Source organism: Petaurus breviceps, unplaced genomic scaffold (genome assembly GCF_028583685.1).
Source record: "Petaurus breviceps papuanus isolate PSGF00001 unplaced genomic scaffold, PetGlider_PUasm1.0 37, whole genome shotgun sequence".
In the NCBI taxonomy this organism is placed as follows: Eukaryota; Metazoa; Chordata; class Mammalia; order Diprotodontia; family Petauridae; genus Petaurus; species Petaurus breviceps.
The window spans coordinates 61,478,733-61,505,504 of record NW_027186296.1 but is presented as its reverse complement, the minus strand read 5'-3'; the positions used below and the strand labels follow the sequence as shown (position 1 = coordinate 61,505,504).

Sequence of the window (26,772 nt, the reverse complement as noted above, 5' to 3'; positions counted from 1 at the left end):
GTCTTAGCCCCACCTACGACAAGGCCCAGGCAGGCAGCCTATACATTATCCACTACCCCTCTGGGGCATGGCTGCCAACAGCTCTGGTTTCCAGAGAATTCTACCACCCCTGACCGTGAACTTCAAACTGTAGGAGGAAGAATAATTAAGGGTTGGCTGAGCCTTTGGGCAGGGGGGTGGTGAAAAAATGGCCTTTCTTCCATTTTTCTTTCAGCCTTTCAAGTTCACCCCAAGGGGAGTCAGTATAATTTGGTCCAGGGATTGATATGCAAATCTGGCTTTCAGCAACACTACTTAACCTAGTATCACCTAGTCCCCCAAGGGACCAAGCATGGGGTGGAGCCAACATTTAGCAACCCTGATGCCTGGCCCTATGTAGCCTTTTGGGTAGGGGGTGGAGATCCGGAAGCAATTCCATATTGTTTAATGCCCTTCTAGCCTGTGGGGGCACAGAACCTGCACTCCCTGAATGACTGATTGGTTGACACCACTAATCTACTAACCCTCCACGGTTGGTGGGAACAGGCTATTTTCCATATGTTGATTGTGGTAGCTCTCAGTCCTTCCTTCACTGGGCTTCTGGGTGATTTCAGCTCAGAACAGAATTATCAACCTAGGCTTGGTAGAGAGGTTAGGTAGAGAGACTTGATCAGGGAAGGGAGGAAGTTAGTGCTGTTATCCTAGCCAGATAGGAGTGCAGGGGTGGCTCTCAAGCAGGATTGGGTCCAGCTCTTTTTTTTTTTTTTTTAAGCAATCAGGGTTAAGTAACTTGCTCAAGGTTACATGGCCAGTTATTTCTGGGTGTGGTACTAAGTGTCTGAGCCCGGATTGGATCTCCAGGTCATCCTGACACTGGAGCCGGTGCTCTTACTATCTGTGCTACCTGGCTGCCCTGGGTCCAGCTCTTGAAAATGGCACTGGAAGGTTATTGGAAAAGGTACTGGATTTGGAGTCAGAAGATGGGCATTTGAATCTTGTCTATGTTATTTGCTTCCCATGTTATGTTGGGGCTGGCCTACTAACTCCAGGTCTCAGTTTCCTCATCTATAAAATGGGGTGTTTGGACCAAATAACACCACAGGGTTCTTCTAGTTCTGGATCCTATGAACTGATAAGTTTGATTGGGAGGAGTTCATGGATTTGGTTGATCTCAGCCTTAGAGTGGTACCAGCTCATTTCTCAGGCCTATAAGCCAAACTTGAGGACAAGAAGAATAAATTTCATGGTTTTTGTTTTTTTTTCTTTTGCTGGATAGGCTTGAAGGAAATGAAAAAAAATCCTACTGGTATTTTAGCTAACCCCTAAATCATGTTAGTTATTGGATAGTTGTGTCTTACTCTTTGTGACCCCATTTGGGGTTTTCTTGGCAAAGATAGTAGAGGGGTTTGTCATTTCCTTCTCCAACTCATTGTACAGATGAGGAAACTGAGGCAAACAGGGTTAAGTGACTTGCCCAGGGTCACAGAGCTGGTAAGTGTCTGAGGCTGGATTTGAACTCAGGTCTTCCTGACTCCAGGCCCAGAGTTGTGGTAGGGAAATACCCAAATGACCAGGAATGTGCTTTTAGGCAGCTCTGACCTTGTCCCTATGGTACTACAGGGCTAGCTGTACCCTGTGATCTCGGTTTAAATTAACCAAGAAATCCTAATTCTCAAAGAGCATCTAGGTAGCACAATAGATACAGAACTAGACTTGGAACTAGGAAGACGGGAGCTCACTAGCCATGTGACCCTGGTAAATCATTTCATCTCTGTGAGTGCCTCAGTTCTTCCATCTGTAAAATGGCAGTAGTAATAGTACCCCCCTTTCAGGGTTTTGAATCTCAAGGGAGATGATATTTGTAAAATGCTTTGCAAATCTTAAAATGGTAACCATTAATATTACTTATTATCAGGGCTCAATAGCCTGTTCCTCCGCTGTATCTTTTCTGTCACTTTCCTGGTCCTTCATTCTTCTTTGCTGACTTTGGACAGTTGTGGAGGATATAGATTTTTTTTTCTATTCTACCTTGTTCCCCAAAAACTTTGTGGCACATTGTATTTGGAGTCAGAAGATCGGGGTTTGAATCTTGACTTGCTCTTACTCCCTATGTGACCTTGGGCAAGTCACATCATTTTTTTGTGTGTCTCTGCTTTGTCATCTATAAAATGGGGGTGGGGGGATAAGAGCAGGCTCAACTACATTATCTCCAAAGTCCCTTTTAGCTCTTTATGACCTAAGAGGATACAAATCTTCTTACAGTTTTTTTTAAAAGGATTTACTTCTGTTAAAATAACAAAAGGAAAGGTGACAAGTAGTATTAGTTATTATTAGTATTATTCTTACTAGTAGTAATTATTCTCTTACCTACAGATAATCATACAAGGAACTAGGCCTTAATCCTTTCCAGTTTTCCTTCTTTTAATTGATTTAATTCCTTCTGGATCTTTACTTCTAATTCTCTGGGCCTTGTTCTCTGCATTGGTCTGACAAAGCTGCTAGATGTTTAGCCTTTCTTGAAGCAAATGAAAACAATCCTACTGGCCGCCTAGTTAACTCCTAAATCATGATAGGAAAATGCCCCAATAATCTCACCCAGGAGTGGGGATCCTGAATCCAAACTAGATCCAGTCAAGGGGCCACACCTGAGGACCCAGAGGCCACATGTGGCCTTGAGGCCATAGGTTCCCCACCCAGATATAGCCTTTGGTTCCAGATGTGGGAGCCCAGGTTGGCAATTGTCCCCAATCCCGTACTTCCCCAAGAAGGCTTACCCTTCCCACCCAAGTTTTCCTCTGGGCTTCAGGCTTACAAAGCATTTATTTAGAGCTGTCTCTTTTAAATGGGTCTCACCAATTGTGGTCTCCTCAAAGCCCTATACTTGTCTTGAACTACAAAGACCCTTCCTATTCTGTACTCTAGGGCTCTAGGCCTTCTTGCACTAATTTTGTCAAAGTTTCCTTCTAATATCTTGTATGATTTTACATGTAAAATTGATATCATATTGCTTGCCTTCCAAATGGATAGGGGAGGGATGGGTACAAGGGAGGGAGAGAATTTAGAACTGAAAAATTTTTTGAATGAATGTTAAAATTAGGTATATAAATATATGTAATATATAATAAAAAAGGTAAAAATAGGTATATAATAAACGATAGTTTCCTTCTATCTTCCTGGAGTGATGGCTGTTTCCTGTAAATTGTGTCTTACCTTGCCATCTTGTCGCTCTCGATGAGTGGGTTTGTTTGAAGTGATGCTAGCCACCTGCCGAATTTCTGGTTCTGCCCTTTGTGGGGAGTCAACTCCCCCACCTACTCCTCTAAACTATTAACTTAGGCCCCACTTTCTTGAAAAAAAAATTATTGATACCTTCTAATATGGTCTAATTTTCCTCTATACCCTTTCTCTCTGTCATCCTATATAACAAAAAACATTTAAAAATATTTTTATTTATTTTCTATTTTCTAATTACATTTAAAAAATTTCTTAATATTCAATTTTACAAATTTTGAATTCCAAATTCTCTACCTGCTGCCCCTACCTACCTCTTTTAAAAAATAAACTTATTTATTTTTTAGTGTTCAACATTCATTTCCACAAGATTTTGAGTTACAAATTTTCTTCCTGTCTCTCCCCTACCCCCAACTCCAGGATAGCAAGTATAATGAATACCCCTTCCCCAATTTTTTCTCTTATATCCTCCTTCCATCACCCCCTTAACTTTCTAGTAGGGCAAGATGGATTCCTTTTTTTTTTTTTTTAAGCAAGGGGTTAAGTAACTTGCTCAAGGTTACACGGCCAGTTATTATTTCTGGGTGTGGTGCTAAGTATCTGAGACCAGATTTGATCCAGGTCATCCCGACACTGGAGCCGGTGCTCTTACTCACTGTGCTACCTGGCCGCCCCCAAGATGGATTTCTATACCCCAGTGCCTGTATATCTTATTTCCTAGTTGCATGTAAAAAACAATTTTTAACATTTGTTTTAAAAACTTTGATTTTAAGATTCTTTCCCTTCTTTCCTCCTCAGCCACCCCCACTGGGAAGACAAACAATTCAATATAGGTTGTACATGTATAGTTACACAAAACGTTTCCATAGTAGTTATATTGTGAAAGACTAACTATATTTCCCTCCATCCTATCCCACCCCCCCCACTTATTCTATTTTCTCTTTTGACCCTGTCCCTTTTCAAAAGTGAAAAAACTTTTTTTTTTAAAAAAAAGCAATTGGGGTTAAGTAACTTGCTCAAGGTTACATGGCCAGTTATTTTGTGTGGGTGCCAAGTATCTGAGGCCAGAACCGATCCCGGGTCTCCCAACGCCAGGGCCAGCACTCTTACTCACTGCGCCACCTGGCCGCCCCTGAAAAAACATTTCTAAGAAAAAGAGGAATAAGATATGAAATTAGGAAAACCAATCAATACATTAAAAAAGGGAAGAAATACTGTGTATGTAATGCTTCCCACATGTGGGCCTCCTGTTTCTGAAAAGACATGCACCAGTCTTTTTATCCCATTGCTGCCTCTCTTTCTTAGCCTATCTTTCCACAATGCTCATTTGCAGCTCACACCAGAATAACCTCTTTTGGGCATCAAAATCAGAGGGTTCTGGTGGACCTTCTAACAAATCCCTCTTCCTGGAACTCCCTTGGTTCCCCCCTAGATCATTGGCTGATCTTAAGATTACTGAACCACACTGAGTACCAATAAAGGCATCATAGCTTCCTCTAGCTAGGGGGTTATTCCATTCCCATCCTCTTTACTCAGGTAGATGAAATAATATTTGTCTCCAATTACCTCCCTAGGGAATAGGTTTATTAGAACTATCCTCCAATATAGGTTTATTAGAAAAACATATTAGAATAATACAATTTCTCTTCCTAGTAAAGGCAGAATCTAGAAACTAAATCCCCCATCAATTTTTTTTTCTAGTTACTTACCAGTTGCCCTATCCACTGGAAAGAGTATATTTTCCTTTCCTTTCTCTTTATCCCTCTCTCTGGTGAAAGTGTGACTATAGAATAGGAAAGCAAAAAAGCTAGTAAATTGAATGAGAAAAGCAAGCCAAAGGCTCTAAATAATCTAGAAAAAGATCCATCAGCCCTGTGATCAAAGCTATTACTAGGAATTGTACCTGGGGCAAATGGTGAGAAGTGGCCTCATCTGCAAGGAGGAAACAGAGTGAGGAAGGAAGGTTCACCCTATGGTCAAGAGCTCAGCTTTCTGTTTTAACTATTTATTCTTGTTTACTCTTGCTAAAAAGGTATTCTGCTCTGTTGTTTTTACTGTCCTGAAGGATTACAAGGGCTAAAATGTGGTCTAAAATCATAGTACTCTCAATTGAGTATCTTGGAGGAAAGCCACTATGGCTGTCCTATACACCTCTGCTTGAAGTCACTGCAATTGACAACTGCCTTTGGAGACCAGTTTGAAAGTTAGCTGGGCAAATTCCCACACTATCAGACCATTCTAGGCAAATTTTTCTGAGGCAATGGGACTGTTATTGCAGTCTGTCCCTTAAAATTTTTTGGTTTTCTCAAATTATAGACTTTGGCAACTTTCATTGTTTTTTCAAATAAAAGCCCCATTTCTGCTCCTGGAAATGTGGTTGTGGGGGGAAGGGAACCTTCCTCATTTTGTAAATGACACAACAATGCATGACAACTAGGTGTCAAAGTGGATAGAGGGCTGACCCTGAGTCAGGAAGGATGATCTTCCTGAGTTCAAATATGGCCTCAGATACTTAATAACTGTGTGAGCCTAGGCAAGTCACTTGAGCCTGTTTGCCTCAGTTTCCTCATTTGCAAAATGATCTGGAGAAGGAAATGGCAAACCACTCCAGTCTCTTTGCTAAGAAAACTCCAAATGGAGTCATGAAGAGTCAGACACAACTGAACATCAAAAAATACTAAAACATGCAAGAAAGCCTGAAGTCCAGAAAACCAGATAAGAGAATGGACCTTATGATTCTGTCAGCAAGAACAGGCCTCAGTCCTTGAGACCCACTGATAAGAGAAGCAGCTGGAGTTCATGGGTAGGGGAATCAATTGTAAGCTCAATAAATTTATGGAGTTGGAAGGCAGAGTACCGAAGTTGTCTGCTACAGGCCTGGGTTCTGATATCTGCAACTAAAAGATGGGGAATCTAACTCAAGAACATTTGGGTGAAGAGCAGCCTTTCAAAATCAAATCTACTTTGGCTAAAGATAAATGTTTTGCATTCCTTTAAATCTTATACACCAGTCTGGGAGAATTTCAAGGGAAACCATAAGGAAAGAGAAATTAAAAAGAGCAAGGATAGTAAGAAATAGTAAAAGACAGTTATCCAGAGGACCCAAAAGAGACAGTGAATCAATCACACTTGCAAAAATCAACAACAGGGATAGCCAATTGGAGAGGGAAATGCTTCCTTTACTCTTTCTGCTAATCTCACTCTTTCCCCCATTGGCACCCAAAGAAGGTTCTGGTCATTTCAAAAGTAGAAATGTGTATTCCCTAGGCCTGGCCCTGAGAAGCAGCTGCTTCAAGGTACACCATTGTGATGGAAAGCATCATTGATAGGAAGGACCATCCTTTATGCTCAAGACTTTCTGCCCCATTAGTGATGGGGGAAAGGTTATGTCAGAATCCAGAGAAGAGAAGCACAGGGAGGTTACCCTAGCATCCTAAAATTTCCTAAGTGAGATTTAGGCATCATCAGATGTCAATCAGTAATCATTTATTAAGGGCTTACTATGTGCCAGACACCATGTAAAGTTCTGGGAATACAAAAAAAAGCAGAAATAAAACAACAAGACCTGGCCCCAAGGAGTTACTTACTAAACAGGGAGACAAAAAGTGGATGAAAAGGTACATTTCACAATACATAGAGTAGAAGAAGGGAGATAACCTTAAAAAGGAAGGCTTACGTGATTGGGAGATCATAGGAAGGTATCATTTCAGTCTTGTAAGAAATAAGAGGATTCAGGGAGCAGAGGTTAAGAGGGAAAGTATTCCAAGCATAGGGGACCACCAGTGTCAGGCAAAGAGACAGGAGATGAAGTGTCCTGTTCAAGCAATAGCAAGTATGCCTGGAATTTTACCAAGAGTATTACTGTACCAAATGAGTGCATAGAAGAAAGTGAAGTGTAAGAAGATTATAAACGTAGTAAAGGACCAGTTATGAAGATCCTTAAATACCGAAAGACTTTATACTTGATTCTAGAGGCAACAGGGAGTTTATTGAATAGGAGATTATATGATCTGACCTGTTTTAGGTTAGTGTCTTTGGCAGCTGTGTGAAAATGGGATTAAAATGGAGAGACTTGAGGCAGTAAGACCAACTGGAAGGCTGTTTGCAATATTCCAGGAAAGAGGCGATGAGGTGGCCATCTTCTGGAGATGTATAGGAGATGGTTTCAGAGAAGACTGGGAAGATTTCTGTGAACTGATGCAGAGTGAAGTGAGCAGAACTAGAATGATTTATACATTAACTCTTAAAGATTTAAGAGCTGTAATCAATGCAATGATCAATCACTATTCCAAAGGATCCATGAGGAATCATGACAGCAACTTTGTGTGAGAGAGATGGAATGAGAGTACATATCGGAACATATTTTTTGGACACGGCAAATGCAGGAATTTGTTTTGACTGTACATGTATGTATTAAAGGATTGTTGTCATTGCTTATTGTTTTTTCAGTGGCAGGAGTGAAGGAGAAGGTGGGAGAGAAAACAGATTTTTGTTCACTGAAAAAAATTAATGAAGAAATAAAAGAGGTACATGAGAGATGTTAAGTTTGACGTGACAAAGTCACTTCACTTGGCTTGAGTGGGCCCCGTTGGCCAGTGGATTTAGAAGTTACATTTATGCCTTATTATCTTTTCAATTCAATAAGCATTTATTAATTGGTAAGTATTTATTAAGTACCTATGTACCAGGCAAGGTGCTAGGTGGTGACACAAATACAAATAGAACAAGCCCTTCTTTCAGTTAGCTTACATTAGAAAGGAGCAAGCAAGCCTTGCTTTTGAGGAGTTTATGTTCTGCTGGGCACAAGCTTGTATACAGGTGCCAAGGCAAAATATATACAAGGTAGTTTTTGTTTGAGGGAGTCGGACACTAAAGATTAGGGGTATCTAGAAAATCCTAATGCAGAAGGTGGAACTTAAGCTTTGTGCCTTGAAGGGAGCTAGGATTCCAAGGGGCCAACAGTGAGAAAGAAGAGCATAGAGGTTAGCCTATGCAAAGGTGTGGAGGGAGGAGACTGAATGCCATGTGTAAGCAAGGGCAAGTAGTCCAGTTTCACTGGAACAAAGAATAAGGTGAAATCAGGTCAGAAAGACAGGCTAATGTCAGACTTCAAGTTCCTTTTAAGTGACAAATCTAGGAGCTTGTATTTTATCTTAGAGGCAACAGAGAGCCACAGAAGCTTCCTGAGAATGCGACTAACCTACCTATGAAGCAGAAATCCTATCGGTATTGTAGGAATCTCAATTTGGCAGCTCTATGCAGAATGAATTGGAGAGGTGGGAAAGACTATGGATAGGGAGATCAGTTAAGAGGCTATTGCAATAACAGCTCAGGTGAAAGGTCATGGATGCTTACACTATGTACTAAGGTGGTGGCTGGGAAATCTTGTAAAGGTAGAATAGACAAGACTTGCCAACTGATTGGAAGTAGGGTGTGAGAGTAAAGAATAGGGCCAACCTGGATGTTTGAAAGGGTGGTGGTGCCTGACAGAAATAGGGAAGTTAGGAAAACGGGCAGATTTCAGCAGAAAGAGGAGTTCCATTTTGCATATCTTGGTTCCCTCTGGGGAAGACCAAGCCCATGGCATTGGTAACCCCTGTTGTCTTTTAAGGAAAATTTACTGACTCTTATTTCACTCTCCCCAAGATCTTCTGTGCAAAATGGGAACCAGTTCAGGATATTTTTGTAAGGCCCCATATTGCCTAAGGCATCTGACAGTATTTCAAGCCTGGTGGAGATTGTCAGATTATCATTTAGAAAGAAGTATAGGAGACCCTGTCTCCAGGTCTGGAACCTAGAGACCAATCTTTATTAATAGAGAGACCTCAGAGAATTCCAAAGAACTAATATTATCCAAGTATTCAAAGTCTACTGAAATATTTTAAAAAGCTTAGCTGGGGAAATAAGCAACTGCTCTGGGAAAAGTTGGGGGGTGGGGGGAGAGGAAATGAAAAAAGTTAGAAGGCAGACCTGGAATTAAATGAATACATCAGGAAGAACAATTTTAGGATGATGAGACATAGACCTTCAGCTGATTCTCCCAAGGGACTCTCAGATCCCTAGCCTAGGACAAATTCAGATAATGTTTCCTTGGAAAGATGTCTCACCAGGCGCCAGGAGGAGGGGCAACAGCCCAAATTCTAGCCAGCTTCTATTTATAGTCGTGTTGAGCAAGGAATTACCATATGAAAGGAGGAGAGAGGCCAGCAAGCACTTGGGCCAGGGAGAAACAGGCCAAGCCTGTAACTTAGACATAAAGCAAGAGCAGCAGCTGGAGATTGGAGAGTGGAGCCAGGCAGTGGGAGACCAAACTGGGGCAGAGGGTATAAGAGCAAAAGGGATTAGCCAGGTCACCTGTAAAGGGTGCCGTGCTCCTTCCTCCCAAGGCCATTTTCTTATTACCTGCCCCAGTAGAATCCTCTTGTTCCTAAGTTTAAGGGATTATACAGACATGCTTTTATTTTGAAGGACTGTCCAGTGGATACAGCAGTTAAACCACTGGTTTCCAGGAAACCTGGTCTCCCAGACGCTAAAGCCTTTCCCTCTAAGACAGGTGTTCTTCACCTGGGATCCACAGACCCCTTGTGGACAGATTTCAGCGGATATTTGTGAACTTGGATGGGAAAACAAAACTATAACTTTATTTCATCAACTTGTAACTGAAATTTAGAATTTCCTTCAATTATTTAAAGATATTATTCTGAGAATAATCTGGAGACTAGAGCTATGTTCCCAGTGCTGTCATTTAATCTTGTGATCTTACACAAGTCATTTCATTCATTAACCTTTCTGTGGCTTGGTGTCTGTCTGCTCAATGATGGAGTTTTATGGAGATAATTTTTGAGGCCCGTTCTAGCTCTGAAATATGATTCTAGGTACCTGCACAAAAACGGCATATTTAAACACCAGGAAAGAGGAAACTAGCAGGTTAGGATGAGAAACCAGCGTCATGTGGGCAAGAGAAACAATGCTATGTTTTGAACCGTAGCAGGTTTTTCAGTCCATATTCAGGACCCTGTGGAATCACAAGAAAACAAGATTTTCTTTCCCCCTAAAAAATTAATTTTGAATAATGCTGATAGCACAACAAAGGCCTGACTTTGAGACTTTTAAATATTACTTCATATTCAAATGCATAATATTTTATTCAGATATGAAAACATATTTGTGATCTTGATTCAGGAGCTCCCTGTAACAATACCAAAGGCAACCCATCCACAGTTGTCCCTTGTCCATGGACCTCTTGTCCATCCTTGAATTCCCAAAAGTTCATCACAGGGAGTTTGCTGGATGCTACCCAGTAACCAGAGGAGCACTCTAGCTATCTGTCAGTTATCATTCTTGAAATGTGACAAAGTCCATCTTCTCTAAAAGAATCAGATAAAACGATTGGTAAAAGGTTAAAAAAAATTAACTCTGGAATGCCTGTTAACTGTGAGCATGACATAGTACTTTGGGACTCTGTAGCCAGGATATGCACTTCTGGCTTCAGAGATCTGCAAACAGTCCCCTCTGTAAGCCAATTTTTTGTTCTCTTTTTCTCAATTCTATAGGTGGTTCAAATTTTACTGAATGGAGGCATGCTAGTGAAGGTCCTCTATCCTGACAGGCTTAGGAGAGAAACCATCAGAGCAGATCTTCACTGTCTTGTCCATCTCCTAGCACAGGGGTTCTTAAGCTAGGATCTGTGAACTTAAAAAAAAATGATAATATCAGTGATCTCCTTTGTATTTCATTTTATACATTTAAAAATATTTCAAGGTTTCATTACCCTGCAAGAGAAGTTCTGGCGGGGGGGGGGGGTTTGTGGGGACTTGCCATACCTTAGGAAATCCTAGGGTTTTAAAGTGCAAGAGACCCCCTCCTCTACTTTCCCACAATTACCTCTTCTTCCCAATAAGCAAGAATAACCACCAGCAATAAGCTGACTCAAAAGAAAATTTTTATTTATTTATTTTTGAGGTGGGGGAGGGGGAACTTTACAAGAGTTTTTAAGCTGATAACTAGAAAGGAAGATAAATAAAAGCTTGTTACAAAGTCAGTGTGCTTCAGCAAACCCCCAGAAAGCACACTGGAAAAAAAAAACCCAAACTTTACATTTTTTAAGGCTTTACTTTACAATAATTACAAATTAACATACAGCGAGTAGGTTTTAACCCACTTTTTTTTTAATAGAATCTAGCAAGGTAAATGCTTATATAAGCATTACAAAAAATAAACTGAAAGCAGAGGTATGAGGTGTATTACAGCTACCCTCTGGAACATTCGGTGGCGTACGCTAGTGCACTCTGTATCAGTAAAAGAAAACATAGGGAACCACAAGGCTAAACCTTAACCACAGACAAACTGAACTGGACACATCCCTTTGCCAGGGCTTTATAACCACAGTTGAAAAAAGGGCAGAAAACATGGAAATCACTACCACATAGCATCTTGGTATTGTGCACCCACCTATTACAAAAAGATGATTAAAATAGGGCCCAAGAGCCAGGAATGAAAGAATTTTTATACATTTTTAAGGTATAAATTGATGTAAGGGTGGGCCTCTCTCTAGACAGTCATAAGTGGAAGATGATGGAAAATTTATTTTAGGGGATGGTTTTCAGTATTCACTATTCTATAGAAGGTTTCTAATTTTTCCACAGCTGGAGAGGTTATAAGCCAGTTCAGTTTGCCTGTTCTTAAAATTAGCTACATAGATGGGGAAAGAAGGAATCATGGCCTGTTCTTCTAGCAAGTGAAATAAGATCAGCACTTGGAAAAATGCTTTTTTTTTTTAATTTAAAGGTGGCATATTAAGTTATTTTTTTTTAATTTTATAAACCTGGCCAGCAGGTGGCAGATTCCAGAGCTCTGGTTAACTAGGAATGTTATGCTACATTGAAAAAACAGAAACAAAAACCCTGAAACAAACACCTTATCATCCTTTCCATGTATGAACGTGAATCAGAGCAAATGTGCAGCCTTTGAAATAACTCATTGAGAAATGTTGTATTTTATCAAATTCTACAACAGATTCCAAAATGGCCCTGTTAATTAAAAAACCTCATACCTACCTCACTTACTGGCACCCAACATCTTCCTTTATGTCAAAACAGTATAATCTGAACAATTATTTCTATGTTTCCAGATCTCAAGGACTCTTAAGATTTAGGCAGTCAGACCATACAGATTGCAAACTGTTTCACACTTGGCCCAATATATCAAATTTTGCCTTGGTGAAAATCTTTTTTAGAAGGTAGCTTCTTACTACATAGGAATGTAGAAAGGTTCCTGAAGCTCACTAGAGAATGAAATACAATTCTTAAAGTCTCTCCTTCCTCCAACCATTTGGTCCCCTCCCTGTCATCTTTCCATAATGTGCTCCACAGTATTATGGTGAGGTCTTGACTTGCTGCCTTCATCTGCTAGGAAATGCAAAGTGTTTGGGGGATTAAAGATAGCTTTTTAGGGGGCCTAAGTGCCCCCTTCTCAATCTAACTGCCTCTCCCTTTATTCACTTGTTTCATAGTGTTTCTGCTCTAACATACGTTAAGAATCCTTGGGAGACAAGAGTAAGAATCAGAGGGGCCATAATCTAAAAGGAGATACATACAAAGTACTTCTACAGGTAATACTTGGAGGAAAGAATGTGCTTCTAGATCATCAGTCTTAACTCGTTTGATGGGGCACTGATTTAATTTTAATAACAAAAAATACCTGGCCTTTATACCTCTCTTTAATACTATACTGAACTCCTGAAAAGGATCATGGATTGGGGGTGGGAAGGGAAGAAAGGACAATTAATCAAAGGAATAACTTGTCAGTGGTATTAGCCCGAGACATGAAAGATAAAAGGTATATAATTTACCTCTTCTTTCCTTTGGACTCAAAAAGTTAATGGTTTTTTGAGACCGATCTGTCCCCACACACTCACCTAGGGGGCAGAGAGGGGTAAAAAGTGTTGGCAAAAGTTGAATTGTCTGCAGCATTTCTGGCTTTGGCAGTTTCTAACCTTAATTTTAAAGAAAAAAATGATTATAAATTTGATTGTCTCATAATCAAGCTACTGACAAGAGATTTTAAAGTGCATATGGCATTATAAACTGTGATAAAAATTACCAAGATGATAATTTAATGTTTAACTGAAGGTGAAACTGGATTTCATGAAATCCACTAGATTCTTGAAAACTAGGCCCTATTAAATCTCTAAGGTCACTACCCCAAATACTCTGATAATCTGATAACCAATCCCCCTTCAGCATCTTTGCTTTCGCCTGGTAAGGAAGTACTTCATCCTGTACCAGGGGTAAGGAAAACTGCAGAACTCCCAAACCAAGTTCACCATAAAACCTAACCCTTATCACAGCACAGGAAGCCAGATGGGGTCAGTCCGACTTCCTTCCATTTTTTAGCAACCAGGATCACATCTCAAGGTGAATTTCACACCAAAGTGAAAAAAGAGCATAAGCAGCAAGTTAAATTCTCTAAGCTCAGAGTGAAGCCACTGAAAATTTCATTTCAAAGGGGCTAAGAGATGATCAAGGCACACAGAAGGAGATGCTCTGGATAAGTGGACTTCCCTTAACACAGCAATTGGAATCATGCATGAAATTGGGTAGCCATGGGTAAAGTGCTGGGAGACTACCTACCTGTGTCCTGTTCTAAACCTAACAAGAACCAAATCAGTGGTTTTAAGTTAAAAAAAAAAAGCCCCATTTCCTAAATAAAAGAAGTAAACAAAACAGTACAACTAGATGGGGACTTTCAAATCAAACCAGGTCCACCTGTGCAGCAGTGTATAATTAATTGTGTTTTTGTTCAGAAGAGTCCATTGGGGAAGAGCAATTTGATCAGTACTAACACTTTTTTTGTTTTAAACCCAGATCTGCCTTGAGGAATATGTGGGTGGGGGAAACAGGTGTATGGACAGCTGACTATACACACCTTGATGCAGAGGAGCTATAGAAATGTCAATTTCATTTCAATATTGCACACACTGTAGCTGTATTTACAACGGGGCTGAAGCCCAGGTGATGACTGAGTTCTTTCTACTCTTCTGTCCTTCTCAGACCATGCTATCCTATTTATGGGAGATCAAGACACTGTGGGGCAGGGGATGCTGGGTAAACTGAAGTCCCATTTAGCTAGCAGGGAAAGAAAAAAGAGAAGTTTTATGATAGTTGATTAGATAAGGGTTACTTTGTTTCCACTTTGCTGGGGCTCAAAATCCCCTTAACAAATATTCTGTAACCTAAGGGTGCATGGGTAATGAAGTACTTTGCTTTTTGGATTTTTTTTGGTGAATTCTTGTTGAAGAGATCACAAAATAGATTTGCTTTTATATCCCTGTGTCAGAAGGGTAGGAAAGCACAAGAAGTCAGAGTGAATAAATAGAACTAAGAGGTGGCAAGTTTCTTGAATTCTTAACCCAAGAAACAAGATAGTCCCTTTTTGTCTAGAAATGGAGAAGGGAGATGGGAAGGAAGAAGGAAAGGAGTATGTCTTCCCATTTCCCTCTTCATTTTCATCTTCATAGTTACTTGGCCTTAAAGGCAGCCCCAGGTGAAAGATTTAGTCATTTTAAGTAGCACACTGAGGAGTGAGAAGTGGTGAGTATCATCTCACTTTTTGCATGAGTGAGACAGAGTTCTAACCATTGGGATATTTATGTATATCCTTAAAAAAAATAAAATAAATAAAACTAAACTAAAAATTTTTAAACCAGACCTCTTTCAAAAAAACAGAAAGATAAATACCTCCAATCTGCAAGGCCAGCTTGCAATTCATTAACAAGCACCAAATAATAGTTTTGTTTAAAAAAGAAAAGGAAAAAAAAAGTACTTTCAAAGCCCCCATGCTCCTGAGGGGAAATGAGTGATAAGGACCTCACTTGAAGAACAGACTGTTTTGCAGTCCTCCTATATGAGGGGACCACATACTGGATGTGGAGCCTTCAAAGGCTATATATACTACTGCTGCAGTTGATTTAGAGGGGGAAAAAAAGAAAAAAAAACCATAGCCAATGAGCTGTCCTCAACAGAACAGCTAGTGGGAAAGCTTCAAGCAAATACAAATCAAAACATAGTAGAAAAAAAGCAGCAAGTATGATTACTTGCTCCTAAGTAATAAGGAGACAACAGTCATTCAGTTGTCCTCTACCTTCTTTTCCTTCTTTCCCTTTCTTTCTTTTTTATGCTCAACAATTCAAAATCTGCTGGGATCTCCTGAAGAATCCTGTGAAACAATGAGTTGAGAAATCACTTTTTTTTCCTTTTCTGTCAGCCCCCTTCTTTTCTTTACTCATGAAATGCCAATACATGGGCTCACAGATGCCAATGTGTCTGTCCTCAGTCCCCAAGCCTGGAGCCCTTTGGTAGCCAGCTGATACTCATGGCATGGGGGCTGGAAGATGAATATATGTATAGCTGGACCAAAGTACAGGTGGTGCCTGCCTTTGATGCTAACACACCTTCATTGGAAAAGCCAGGCTTAGAGAGCAAGGGAGTGGCTGCTGATTTTGAATGCTGACAAGACATTCATTATACTCTTCTGGAGCAAAGGACTGTCATCTGGTCTAGTTATACTTATTAGGATCGGAAACATTAGTTGCTTCACATGGAAGGTTCTCAGGAAAAGTTCCAGGAGATGTCAACCAGATTTGAATAATCAGTTACAAACAAACAAATGTCTTCTTGCTCAGAAAATTAAAGCTGACACAGGATATGTTCCCTTGGTAGGTGAGAACTCTATGTGCCATCTGTGCAGACAAACACTTTGGAAAGCCAACTGATGACTTTTCATTTTTCTAAGCCTCTCTGGAATATAAAGATGAAGGTGAATACCTCCCTTTGGGGATCCCAGCAAACCGTCAATTTCCAGGTGCTGCACAATACACCCAATTACAAATATAAGGCTTTTTTTCCCCTCTCTTTTCATGCCATAGTCAGACCTCCCTCCTAAAATGAAGAAATACATGCAAAACAGGAAGCATGCAAGGAATGGGGTGAAAGGGCAACCAAAGGGTGAGATATTTAATATCTACATGCTACCTGACAATCATTCAGGTATCTTTCCTTTTGGGCTGAGCTAAGCTAACCCAACTTCTCTCTACATGCTATGCACAACTCATAGATTATGTATATACACACGAAATCCACAAATGTGTACATACATATAGGTCACACTGCAAGGACTCAATGGTGAATTCTGTTTTTTAGCTTGTCTTCCCCAGGAAAAATAAATTTAGAGGCATGTATGCTTTCATACTTTCAACTTCCAAGAAAGGGTTCTGTGACCTGGTAAACCCTCCTACAGTCCCAGGGTGCTGGTGATAGCTGTTTGCATCCTGAGCGGATTACCCCACCCCCTTCAAATCCCTGGTATTCACAAGTCACGGCCAAAGCAGACTGGGTCCCCTCCCTGCCCCAATACTAAATTTATTTCCATCAAATCCAGGATCCAGGAGAGCACTGTCATGTGTTTCTTAACAACAAAGAGAAGGAAAGTTCCCATTGTGTAAAGCCCATGTGCTAGCAGTGGAGAAGGCAGAGCTGGTGATGATGGTGTGTCAGATTCCAATAGTTTCTATCTTGGCGGAACAAAAAAATTCAACCATCAGCAGAAGATCTCTTCACCCTCTGTTGGTGCTTCAGGTGAATGGCCATCTGGAAAAAGGGCACCCAAAAGAGGAAAATCAATTGAAAGGGAAAAGGAGAAAAAAACCCTGAAAATTTGCCTCTACCCACCACTACTACACTAAAATCTTTTATTAATACAAGTATCATAACGTAGAGTTAAATTTTTTGTATTCTTAAAAAATACACTTGTATTACCTCTTGCCCCTTTCCTATTTCATAAATGTAGTTCCTGAAGAAAGTCTTACTAGGGACTTTTCTCTAGTCTATTGCAGTTTCTCACAAAAGCAATATTCTTTACCAATTACTCATTCTTAATTGTTGTGAAATTAGGATATATAGATATAGATATATTTCTCTCTATATATCTACATACATATGTATATGTATGGGTATGTGGGTATGGGTGTGTGTATCTATATAGCTATATGAAAACTAAAAGACATTAGCCACACACCAAGTGTGAAGAATCCAAATTATCGAGGCATTCCCTTCTCTCCTCACCCGTCTTTCCCCATCAAAAGAGAAAAGAATTCCCTCTTTTAGGACCTCTGGAGCAGAACTGTTCCTCTCTTTGACCCCCCCCCGCCCCCCGAGTGTCTACTAAATATATTTTGGAACATTACATACATACATACAATGTATATGCATACACTTTGGAACTTTATTATATTATCTGCCAAACTGCTGTATGTATGTATGTACGTGCATATGTACGTGCATATGTATGTATGTATGTATGTATGTATGTATGTAAGTCTTCTCTCTCCAACTAGACTCTAAGGCCCCTGAGGGCAAATACAGGACACTCTACTTCTGGATCTCCTACAGTGTTTCCGTTCATTTTGGGGGTACACACAGTAGATGCTCGTAGAATTTAAACACTTACATCAGCTCTACACTGACCTTGGAGTTTAGGAGGTCAGGTTACTGACTTGGAGGAGAGTATAACAATAGACAGCAAAAACTCTGCCTCCTCCGCTCCCTTCCTCTAAGTCAAAAACAAAAAGGTCAAGGAGAGCATAGATTTTTACTAGCAAAAAGGGTCAGGGAGTTCTGGTTCTTTACGGACTTACCACCTGGCTGGGAACGGCCTCCCTTGCTCTTCTTTTTCTTCTCCTTCTTCTCCTTTGGCTTCGCTAAACCAAAAAGGCGTGTGGAGGCAGAGGTGGAGACCGGGATTTGGCTCTGCCCCTCTGATACTTTACTTGCCTGGCTGGTGGAACTGAGTAAGTGGAATGGACCTTTGTCTTTATGTGTCCGAGAGATGCTGTTCCTCTTGGGGGATATTGAAAGTTCTGAGTCCAAAGACCCTGACTGCGATATGGAAGATGCTGTTAGCTGGCAAGGTTCCTCAGGGTTGGGGAAGAAGGCTGGGATCCGCATCAATTTACTGTGTTGATGTGAAACCTGCACATGGCAAAATAATAATATTTTTAAACTAACATTCTGTCTAAGATAATCTTGGTATAGGGATTTCAAGGAAAAATGACAAAGCCTCACATTAAGTTGACTTTAAAATGGAGTTTTATGGATGGTATACTAATATACTGGATTCAAGTATAAAAGGAACTTCCAGTAAGAAAACTCCATCTACCAATGAAGCAGCTGGTGGCACAGTGGATAGAGCACCAGGCCCAGAGTAAGGAAAACCCAAGTTCAAATCTGGCCTCAGATACTATCTGTATGACCCTGGGAAAGTCACTTAATCCCTGTTTGCCTCCGTTTACTCATCTGTAAAATGTGGATAATAATAGCCTCTACCTCCTAGGGTTGTTTTTAGGATCCAAGTGCCTGGCACATATTAGTAAGTACTATATAATATTAGCGATTACTTTTATTCACACAGTTTTGCAACTTAAGGGTTCTGTGGAGCATTTGGAGGTCATGTGATTTGCCCAGGAAGACAGAAAGGACATTTCATAGTCAGGACTTGAACCTAGGGCTTCCTGACTATAAGATCAGTTTTCTATCCATTATAGTTCATGCTGCTTCTCAGTGCAATACTTTGTCATACAAAAAGGGTGAGTGTAATCCCCAAACCCCCACTTTGGCCTGCTTTTGGGAAATAAGGTCACACAGGTGCACTTGCTAATTCTTGGGCAAATAGCATAGCCCAGGCAACTGCCTAGTTCTAGGTGGACCACAAATGTAAGGGAGCTGGTAAAGTTTTATACTGAAACTGCTAAAGGGAGTTGGATATCAAAAGCTAAGGTGAAGAAACCATAACTGCCTTTGATTTCTCCTATTACAAGGTCAGATAAACCTGAACACAGGGATGGTTGGTAGAATTTCTTTGTAGTTGAGGGGCCCTCATCAGTAAATTTTACTGTCTTAAAATGGGTGTCCCTCCTCTGGGTGGAGGAGCTTGTCAGGCACGATTAAAAAAAATTCACAAAAGAGAGCTAATATAAGCCACATTCATCCACTCCCATCTGCTCCTCCATCAATCTTTGTGAAAAGGTTAGAAGCAGTCCACTGTTGTTATTACTCATAACAATGATGTACATTTAAGGCTAGTTGAACAAACAGTCTAGCTCGCTTGTTTAGGCAAGGCACTAACTTATGCCCGGGCAAGTAAAATAATTTCATTTCATAGTGAAAAGTGGTAGGTTGTCAATCTGAAAACTGATTTACAGACAAGTCTGTAGACGAATAAAGAGAACAGGAAGGCTCATCACCTTGGTCAAGAGCGTCCAGATTAGAGTTCAGAGTCTAATCTCTTGCCAATAGTTTTCTTAGTATTAAGGGCAACACTAGGTTTTTGGGGGGTTTGTTTTAGCTTATGGTAGTAAAAAAATGCAATTACATAAAATACATTTAATTTGTACCTTCTCTGTTGCCACTAGAATTCTCCTTAATATAATATTAATTATGGTACTTTGGTTAAGGTAGAGTTATAAAACATAGCAAATACAGCAACGTGGAAGTATTCCATGACCCCAAAACATTTGGAAACCACTGTACTTAGTCACAATGGCTTTTTTTAGAGCCATTTATTGGTTTGTCTTTTCTAAAGTATTAAGAGTCCAGAACTATTAATCAAACCAAATGGCCACATGAAATTGGATCTAACAAACCTGTAAACCTGCAAATGAATGTGCTCTCCTCAATCCTTGTATGGACCACAAAGAGAAGGTTCTAGGGACAATTTCAGAAGAACAAACCTTTTGTTGAGACCAATATTTCTAAATAATTAGAAATCTTTCTACCAATGTAACAAAGATACATAAAAGGCTTGAAATGGTTTGTTAATGGCCAATAAGTAGCAAAGCAGGGGTGAGAATCAAGGAAATGTGTTTTTTCCCCCTACTTTACCTTCCTACATCAATATGCATATTCCTTCCCACTCCTGCTGAGGCTTTTCCTTCCTGAAACAAAATGTACCCTATTTCTGGTTCACCCAGTCACTTTAACAATTCTCTATCATTCACACTCATTATACAACAATAATTCATGTATTTTTGTGTATTTTCTTCAATTGTTTTCTATTCCCCATCAGATGACATGCTACATAAAAAAATAAGGAGCTGAAGTCCTTTTATTTAATAGAGTTCCTGGAACATGATGAGGTTGATCCAGAAATACTGTTTGATCTAATTTTTTAAAAACTCGCTATATTTAAATAAAAGTTTTATCGATGGCTTTTATTTTAATGGTCTCTTTCCAATAAATTGTCTCCCCCAACCCCCTTCTTGTAATTCAAAACCAACTAACAGAGTGACCACACGACAGTTTATGCGACATTCGCCATCCACAATCCTATCCCTCTCCAGTGAGAAGAAGGGAGGGTGTTTTATCAACTGGTCTCTGGGAACAAGCTTGCTATAACCTCTATTTTGTGAGGAGGCAGAAAACAAAATAGAAACCCTTCTTTATGTAGGAAGTAATACTTATGTGATTCCCAATCACTCCTAACAACAACAAAAATGGTCCATGATGTCATGATTTAAAAAAAAAAAAAAGAAAACTATTTTAATTGATCATGTCTTTCTATGGACTGCAAGTATTTTTTTTTTCCCCCAAAATCAAGACTTCCTTGCATATAGCACCTAGCCAAGAAGAGAAAAGGAAGACTTAGCTGTGGTGCTCCCAGCTCCTAAGGGGGCCTCCAGATTACCTGACCGGCATCATGCTCTGCCTGCCTCTGGGTTAATCTCTCCATCTCCCTCTTCACTTGCTCTTGCTCCTTCTCAAGCTGCTTCTGGGCAGCTCGGAGCCGCTCCAGGTCAGACTGATAGGCTGCTTTCTTTTGCTGGAGCTCTTCTCGTTCCTTGTCCAGGTCGTGCTGCCCCCTCTGGACTTTCTCCTCCCACTGGGTCAGTCGTGCTTCCCGCTCCATCAGTTCTTTCTCACGCGCCTCCCATTCTTTCTCCCGTTTTCGTTTTTCCTCCAGGTGCTGCGCCTGCTGCTTCTGCAGATTGGCCAGATCCTGTCGCTGCTTTTCTAGGCTCCTCTGCTTTTCTTGCTCAATCAGAGAGTTTGGTCTTGAGGAGCTCCTGGTTATTGCCTTCTCACTGAGCATCAACTTTTGGTCCTCAATGTAGCTATCCTGCTGTAACACCACACCCTAGAAGGGAGAGGGAGAAAAATGAAATTATCCTGATGCAATGTGTCACGTCATGGCTTATCTGGTCTTTAGTTTTTGGTTGTCCACCCACCCATTACATCCATCCCTTTCAGTGGCTGCCTATTAAGACTATATACTGTAAATCCTCAAACTGGTATTAGGTTGGCATTGTGAATTTTCCATGCTATCACCTCTGACAATAATCATACAGGTGCATGTATGCCTCACTGGGACAGCAAATTCACAGGGAGCACCAAACCATGCTAAAGAACAGACTTATATGAAATTCTTCTGTTGTCTTGTCAAATTTGTCATGAACTGGTTCAGGTCACAGGCATTATTTGGGGTAGGAGTTAGGAGTAACAGAAGACCAGAGTGAATGGATGGATACCCTAGTTTTCTCCTATTTGTATGCATTCTATTAGAGGTAGCATTTAATAGTACCCGGAGACCCCCACCATGTTAATGTGTAAAACTAGATATAAGGCATGTAACAATTTAAAATAACATCAAGTAATTCCCAGGCTGAAATTGATATCCAATTTCCATCATTAAATGTAGGTTTCTATCACATAGACTTTTGGGAATGTCATCCCAGAGTGTCCATGGACTCCCAATGAGGCTCTGTTTCTCATTATAGTTGTCTTACTCTCTTCTACTCCTCTCAGCCACTTAATGCTGATGATGCTCAGTCCTCAGTGCCATTTTCCAGATAATTAACACTACTTCCCTGTCTCAAAGCTGCTAAACTGAGTAAGTATTAAAGCAAGTAACAAACCCAAGCCTAAAGCACAACTGCAGAGCAACTAATAATGGATGGGATGAACTGTAAGTAAGGTACCTACCTGCAGAGTGCTAAGAAGTTCATGTAGATGAACGATACTCTGGATAACTTGCTGCAGGGAAGGCAAACAAAAATCAGAAACACTGACTAGGAGTTCCTGGATCTCAGAACTGTGGTTATTTAAATGAGAAAACCAAGTCTTTGCAATATCATGCAGTGCCTCTATATTTTGTGAAATCTCCTCAGATCTTGAGCATGAATCCTAACACAGACTTACTTTTCCTGGGAACATACTTCCCATTTTTTATTTGACTTTACAACAGTTACCTGTGGGTGACTAATTTCTCTTAGTTCAACCTATTTTATACTAGTCAGTTCTACTATCATGTATACTTCAAAAAATGTGAATGTTCTAAAACAACTGGTATATTAGGGCACATTTGGAGCATAACATGATTCCAAGGTTGCCTCTGCTCAATTTCTTCCTTCAGAAACATCATAATAAGTCACAAGCTGCATCTGTTCTGACACCACTTCTAAAAGCAAATTTCAGATCTTTCTCAAGGTAAAGGGCTGTATTTATTGTATTTTTCTGATGTAGTAATAGCTATGAGTACAGGTAGACTGGTCAACACCCCCTCACCCCTTTCCATCACCCCAAGGAGCTGCTGCCTGCCCAACTTGCTTGTATAGTTCAAAGAGTGGGCCAAGCAGCAGCTTGGCCACTATTTATGGTAGTATTTATGCATTATTTTTCATCATTTAACATGTATCCAACTATGCTGTTTTTATTAGATTCTCATCTTTTTCTTTTTAATGTGGCACTCAGAAAATTTTTGAGAGTTGTTCCCCTAACTTCATTTTCCCCATAAACTCTGTGGTTTTTATTGCACCATTTTGCAACGAGAGATGCTTTTTGGGAATGCCCTGTCAGAGCAGAACTTCTGGTATACAGCTTACTCCTTAACTGCCCAGTAAATAGATCCAGTACTTCTGTGTCTTATATCTCAGGTCTGTCAAATGAGTGTATGAAGACAGGCTGATAAGAAGTTCCATCTCTAGCAGTCAGTCCCTCAGGTAGTGAGTATAGGTGACCTATGTATTCCAAGGTTCAATCCATTTTGAAATAAAATATTTATGAGGGTTCCTCCTTTATATCACTGCAGTTTTTATCTCTTTGTGGACCTACAGCAATCATCTATAGTACTCCTTACTGAGGAAAAGCCCATTTGTTTAAATGGGGTTCACAAAGGGGAAAACTCATCAAGCATTCAAGTGTGACATGCTTTAAGAACTTGAAACACACAGTACACTCTTCAAAAGCAAGCAAATTTATGGGATGTAGTGGGAAGGGCACTGGATTTGTAAGGCATAGATCTGAATCTGAATCCCAGCTCTTCCACTTACTATGTTGTGACTCTGGGTAAGTCAAATAACCTCTCTAGACTTTAGTTCCTGTACAAATGAAGGGGTTGAGCTGGGTGCTCTCCAAAGTTCTCCTTTACACAACCTCCCCCCCGCCCCCAGATCTAAATCCTGTAAAATATATCTCAATACTGTTCTGCTTCTCTTGGAGAGTCAAATATTTATATGGAAAAATCAAGTCTGTAGAGCAAGAACACCTGTAAGGACCACCATTGCCCTGAAGGATCAAGAAAGCTTGGAGAAACTGTGATCAACTAGGGATGAAAAGTAATAGTATCCAAATAAGAATTCTTTTTTTTTTTTTTTAAGCAATTGGGGTTAAGTAACTTGCTCAAGGTTACATGGCCAGTTATTTCTGGGTGTGGTGCTGAGTATCTGAGCCCAGATTTGATCTCCAGGTCCTCCCAACACTGGAGCCAGTGCTCTTACTCGCTGTGCTACCTGGCCACCCCCCAAATAAAAATTCTTACCAGAGAGTAAGTGAGGCTGCTTCATATTTTAAATTATATGATTAATGAAAAAGGAGCACTAAAAGAGCTCTTCCTTACTTTCCCCCTCCCCTTCAACACAGACACAAACCCTAAACTTGTTTTTTTTTTTGGGGGGGGGTATAGGTTTAATTTAATTCAAACTCTCACTATCTCAGATTTTCATTTCTAACAGCAGGTTTGTGATACAGCCTTTGGTCTGAGGAAAAAACCATTAAGTAAAACTTCATATACCTTTCACTTTAAAAGATGTAATAACAAGTAACTGGCCTCTACAACAGAACTACCATTTTCTACCTTGGCTTCATGCTGGATGCCAATGGGGTATTACTGGGGCTAGGCTGAAGACAGGGAAGGGGTTGGTACAAAAACGGTAAAGTAAAATTAATTTAGAGAATGACTACTTACATGCTACATATTTAAGAATTATACCCAAGAATGTATATTTATACATGGTAAATAAAACTGAAATAAAGAAGATATTTTTTAACATAACAAGCAAGAAAAATGTATCCTGCTTTAAAAAAAATAGTACTGAATATCCTTACCTCGCTGTTTCTTTTCAGCACAAATACCACATTAGCATTTCCACCCTATAAAAATATAAAAAAAATAACAAAATGTACTTTTTCAATGAAGAGAGAAAAAAATCACAATCAACATATTTTAAGGCTAATCAGATGATAGCTTTCTATTTTCCTTTTGGCAAAGTGAGAATTACTTATTGTCTGTGTATGTGGAAAATACTTTCTACTTCGAAGAAAAATCTGGTATTGCACTGAGGTTAAATTGAAACTGATCTGCAATGTGGAGAAGTGAGGGCCGCCACAGAACATTTTAAACATGCCTCTTCTTGAGAGACAGGTTCTGATGAAAAACACAGCGCTTGGCATGACTATCATTTGTGCCAAACCAGAAAAATGAGGTGACCAATAAAATTATTTAAAAGTTGGGAGTAGTTAAAATGTTTATATTCTAAAAGTATTTTACTCTTCAAAAAGGATTACTATTATGATAAAAATAATGACAGCTTCTAAAACCCATCATTTCAAGGGGCAAAAGTCAAGGAAGAAATAGTTTCTAACGGGAATACCTTTTTTAGACCGCTGTCTGATTCTGTCCTCCGAAGATCTTGGCCATCATCTCCATCTTCCTTCTCACCACCACCTTAATAAATAAAATGAAATTACTAACAAGGGAAACAAACTTGTCGATCTACAATATGATGTAGAACATATCATAATAAGAACTTTATTAATAACATATAAGGGAAACCATTTAATGAAAGGTGGTCAATTTTAGCATTATTCTTTCTAAAGACAGTAAACTGGGAGGAGGAATGAAATTGAGGAATACATAAAAATATTAGCTCTTCCCCTCTAGCCTCTGACAGGCAGGAGACTTTCAAGAAAATCCCTTTTATCTCGGGGACAGGTAGGACCCTGACAAGAGGTACTAATTATGGTTAGGGATGGAGATAAGGCAAGGGAGAGGAAAAGTTTTTTTAAACCTAGGTACATCTCATAAGAATATATAATCCCCAAGTATTCAGGGTTCTCTCATCGGGCTGGAGTATGAACCTTACACTCTACTCTGTTACTCTTTAACTTAATATTTTAAAATGAGGCATCTCTTTCACAAATAAATGTGTCATTTTATTTAGAAATATGAGAAGCTACAGTTCCCCTGAACTGAAGGTACATATCCCTCAAGGTATCAAAAATCATGCTGGCTTTAGCATACTTTGCAAACACCATGATATAAAGTACTGATATAGGTGGGCAGACTACTTCCTCTTTGATAGGTTTATGTTTGAAATCAAATCATGTTGCCTGTATTTTTTTGCTCATGAGAACAAAAAAGATGGGAGCATTTTAGAAGAGAGGAGTCCCAACAATATCCAGGAGCTGGCAAAGCAGTTCCATCACATGCGTCTTTGAAGCATTCCTAAAATCCAATCGATGGCTCTGTTATTATCTACTCTGAATAAATATATCTTTCTCCAAAAACCACAGATGACAGGCATGGGGTGAATATACTGGTTGGAAAGCATGTATCTATTTGAGGTCAAGATAGTAACATGATTGGTGGAAGTTGAAGAGAAGCAATGCAAAAGGGGGAGGGCAGGGGAAGAAACAGAGACAAAGCAAGGAAGAGGGAGTGAGGGAGTAGGGGGAAGAGGGAGGAAGGGACAGAGAGGGAGAGAGAGAGAGGGAGAGAGAGAGAGAAAGAGAGAGAGAGAGAGAGAGAAAGAAAGAGAGAGAGAGAGAGAGATGGTCAAGGGGATAGGCTTCATATACTAATCTCCATCATCTAATTTGCATATAATTAAGATGCCTGAGATTTTAATTCATTATTAAGACCAGGATAAAAAGTGTCAGGGGAAGTCACAACAAAGAAATGAAAACCCAATTAATCCAAAGGACACATATGGGGATTGCATATACACAGACATACATGTATACTCTGTGGCTTTCTCCAGCATACACATGTACATACATACAGGCAGTCCCCAACTTATGACCAGGCTGTGCTCCAAAACTTTCATTTGTAATTCAGTTGTTTAGGACTCAGAACACATTTTCCCACAGAAACAATGTTGAAGATTGTGGTCACATTCACAATTAGCCCACAAAATCCTATTTAACCCATAATGCAGCTAAACTATAGTGCTAATAT

The 26,772-nt window shown here is 39.9% G+C and overlaps 1 protein-coding gene across 6 annotated transcripts in view; it reads right to left on the bottom strand.

Moving 5' to 3' along the window:
• Positions 1–11,135: 11,135 nt before the first annotated feature.
• The window catches only part of AKAP13 (A-kinase anchoring protein 13), a 399,825-nt gene continuing 384,188 nt past the window's right edge, over positions 11,136–26,772 (bottom strand). For 5 of the 6 annotated variants that reach the window (XM_069098536.1, XM_069098533.1, XM_069098532.1 and 2 more), the window contains 6 exons: positions 25,187–25,260; positions 24,642–24,686; positions 22,242–22,292; positions 20,947–21,396; positions 17,903–18,236; positions 11,136–16,856 (listed from right to left, as the gene is read on the bottom strand). In XM_069098536.1, coding sequence (XP_068954637.1) covers positions 16,807–16,856; positions 17,903–18,236; positions 20,947–21,396; positions 22,242–22,292; positions 24,642–24,686; positions 25,187–25,260 — 1,004 coding nt within the window. In that variant the 3' untranslated portion in view covers positions 11,136–16,806. The remainder of the gene's footprint in view (positions 16,857–17,902; positions 18,237–20,946; positions 21,397–22,241; positions 22,293–24,641; positions 24,687–25,186; positions 25,261–26,772) is intronic. The other variant, XR_011170310.1, reaches the window with a different exon arrangement.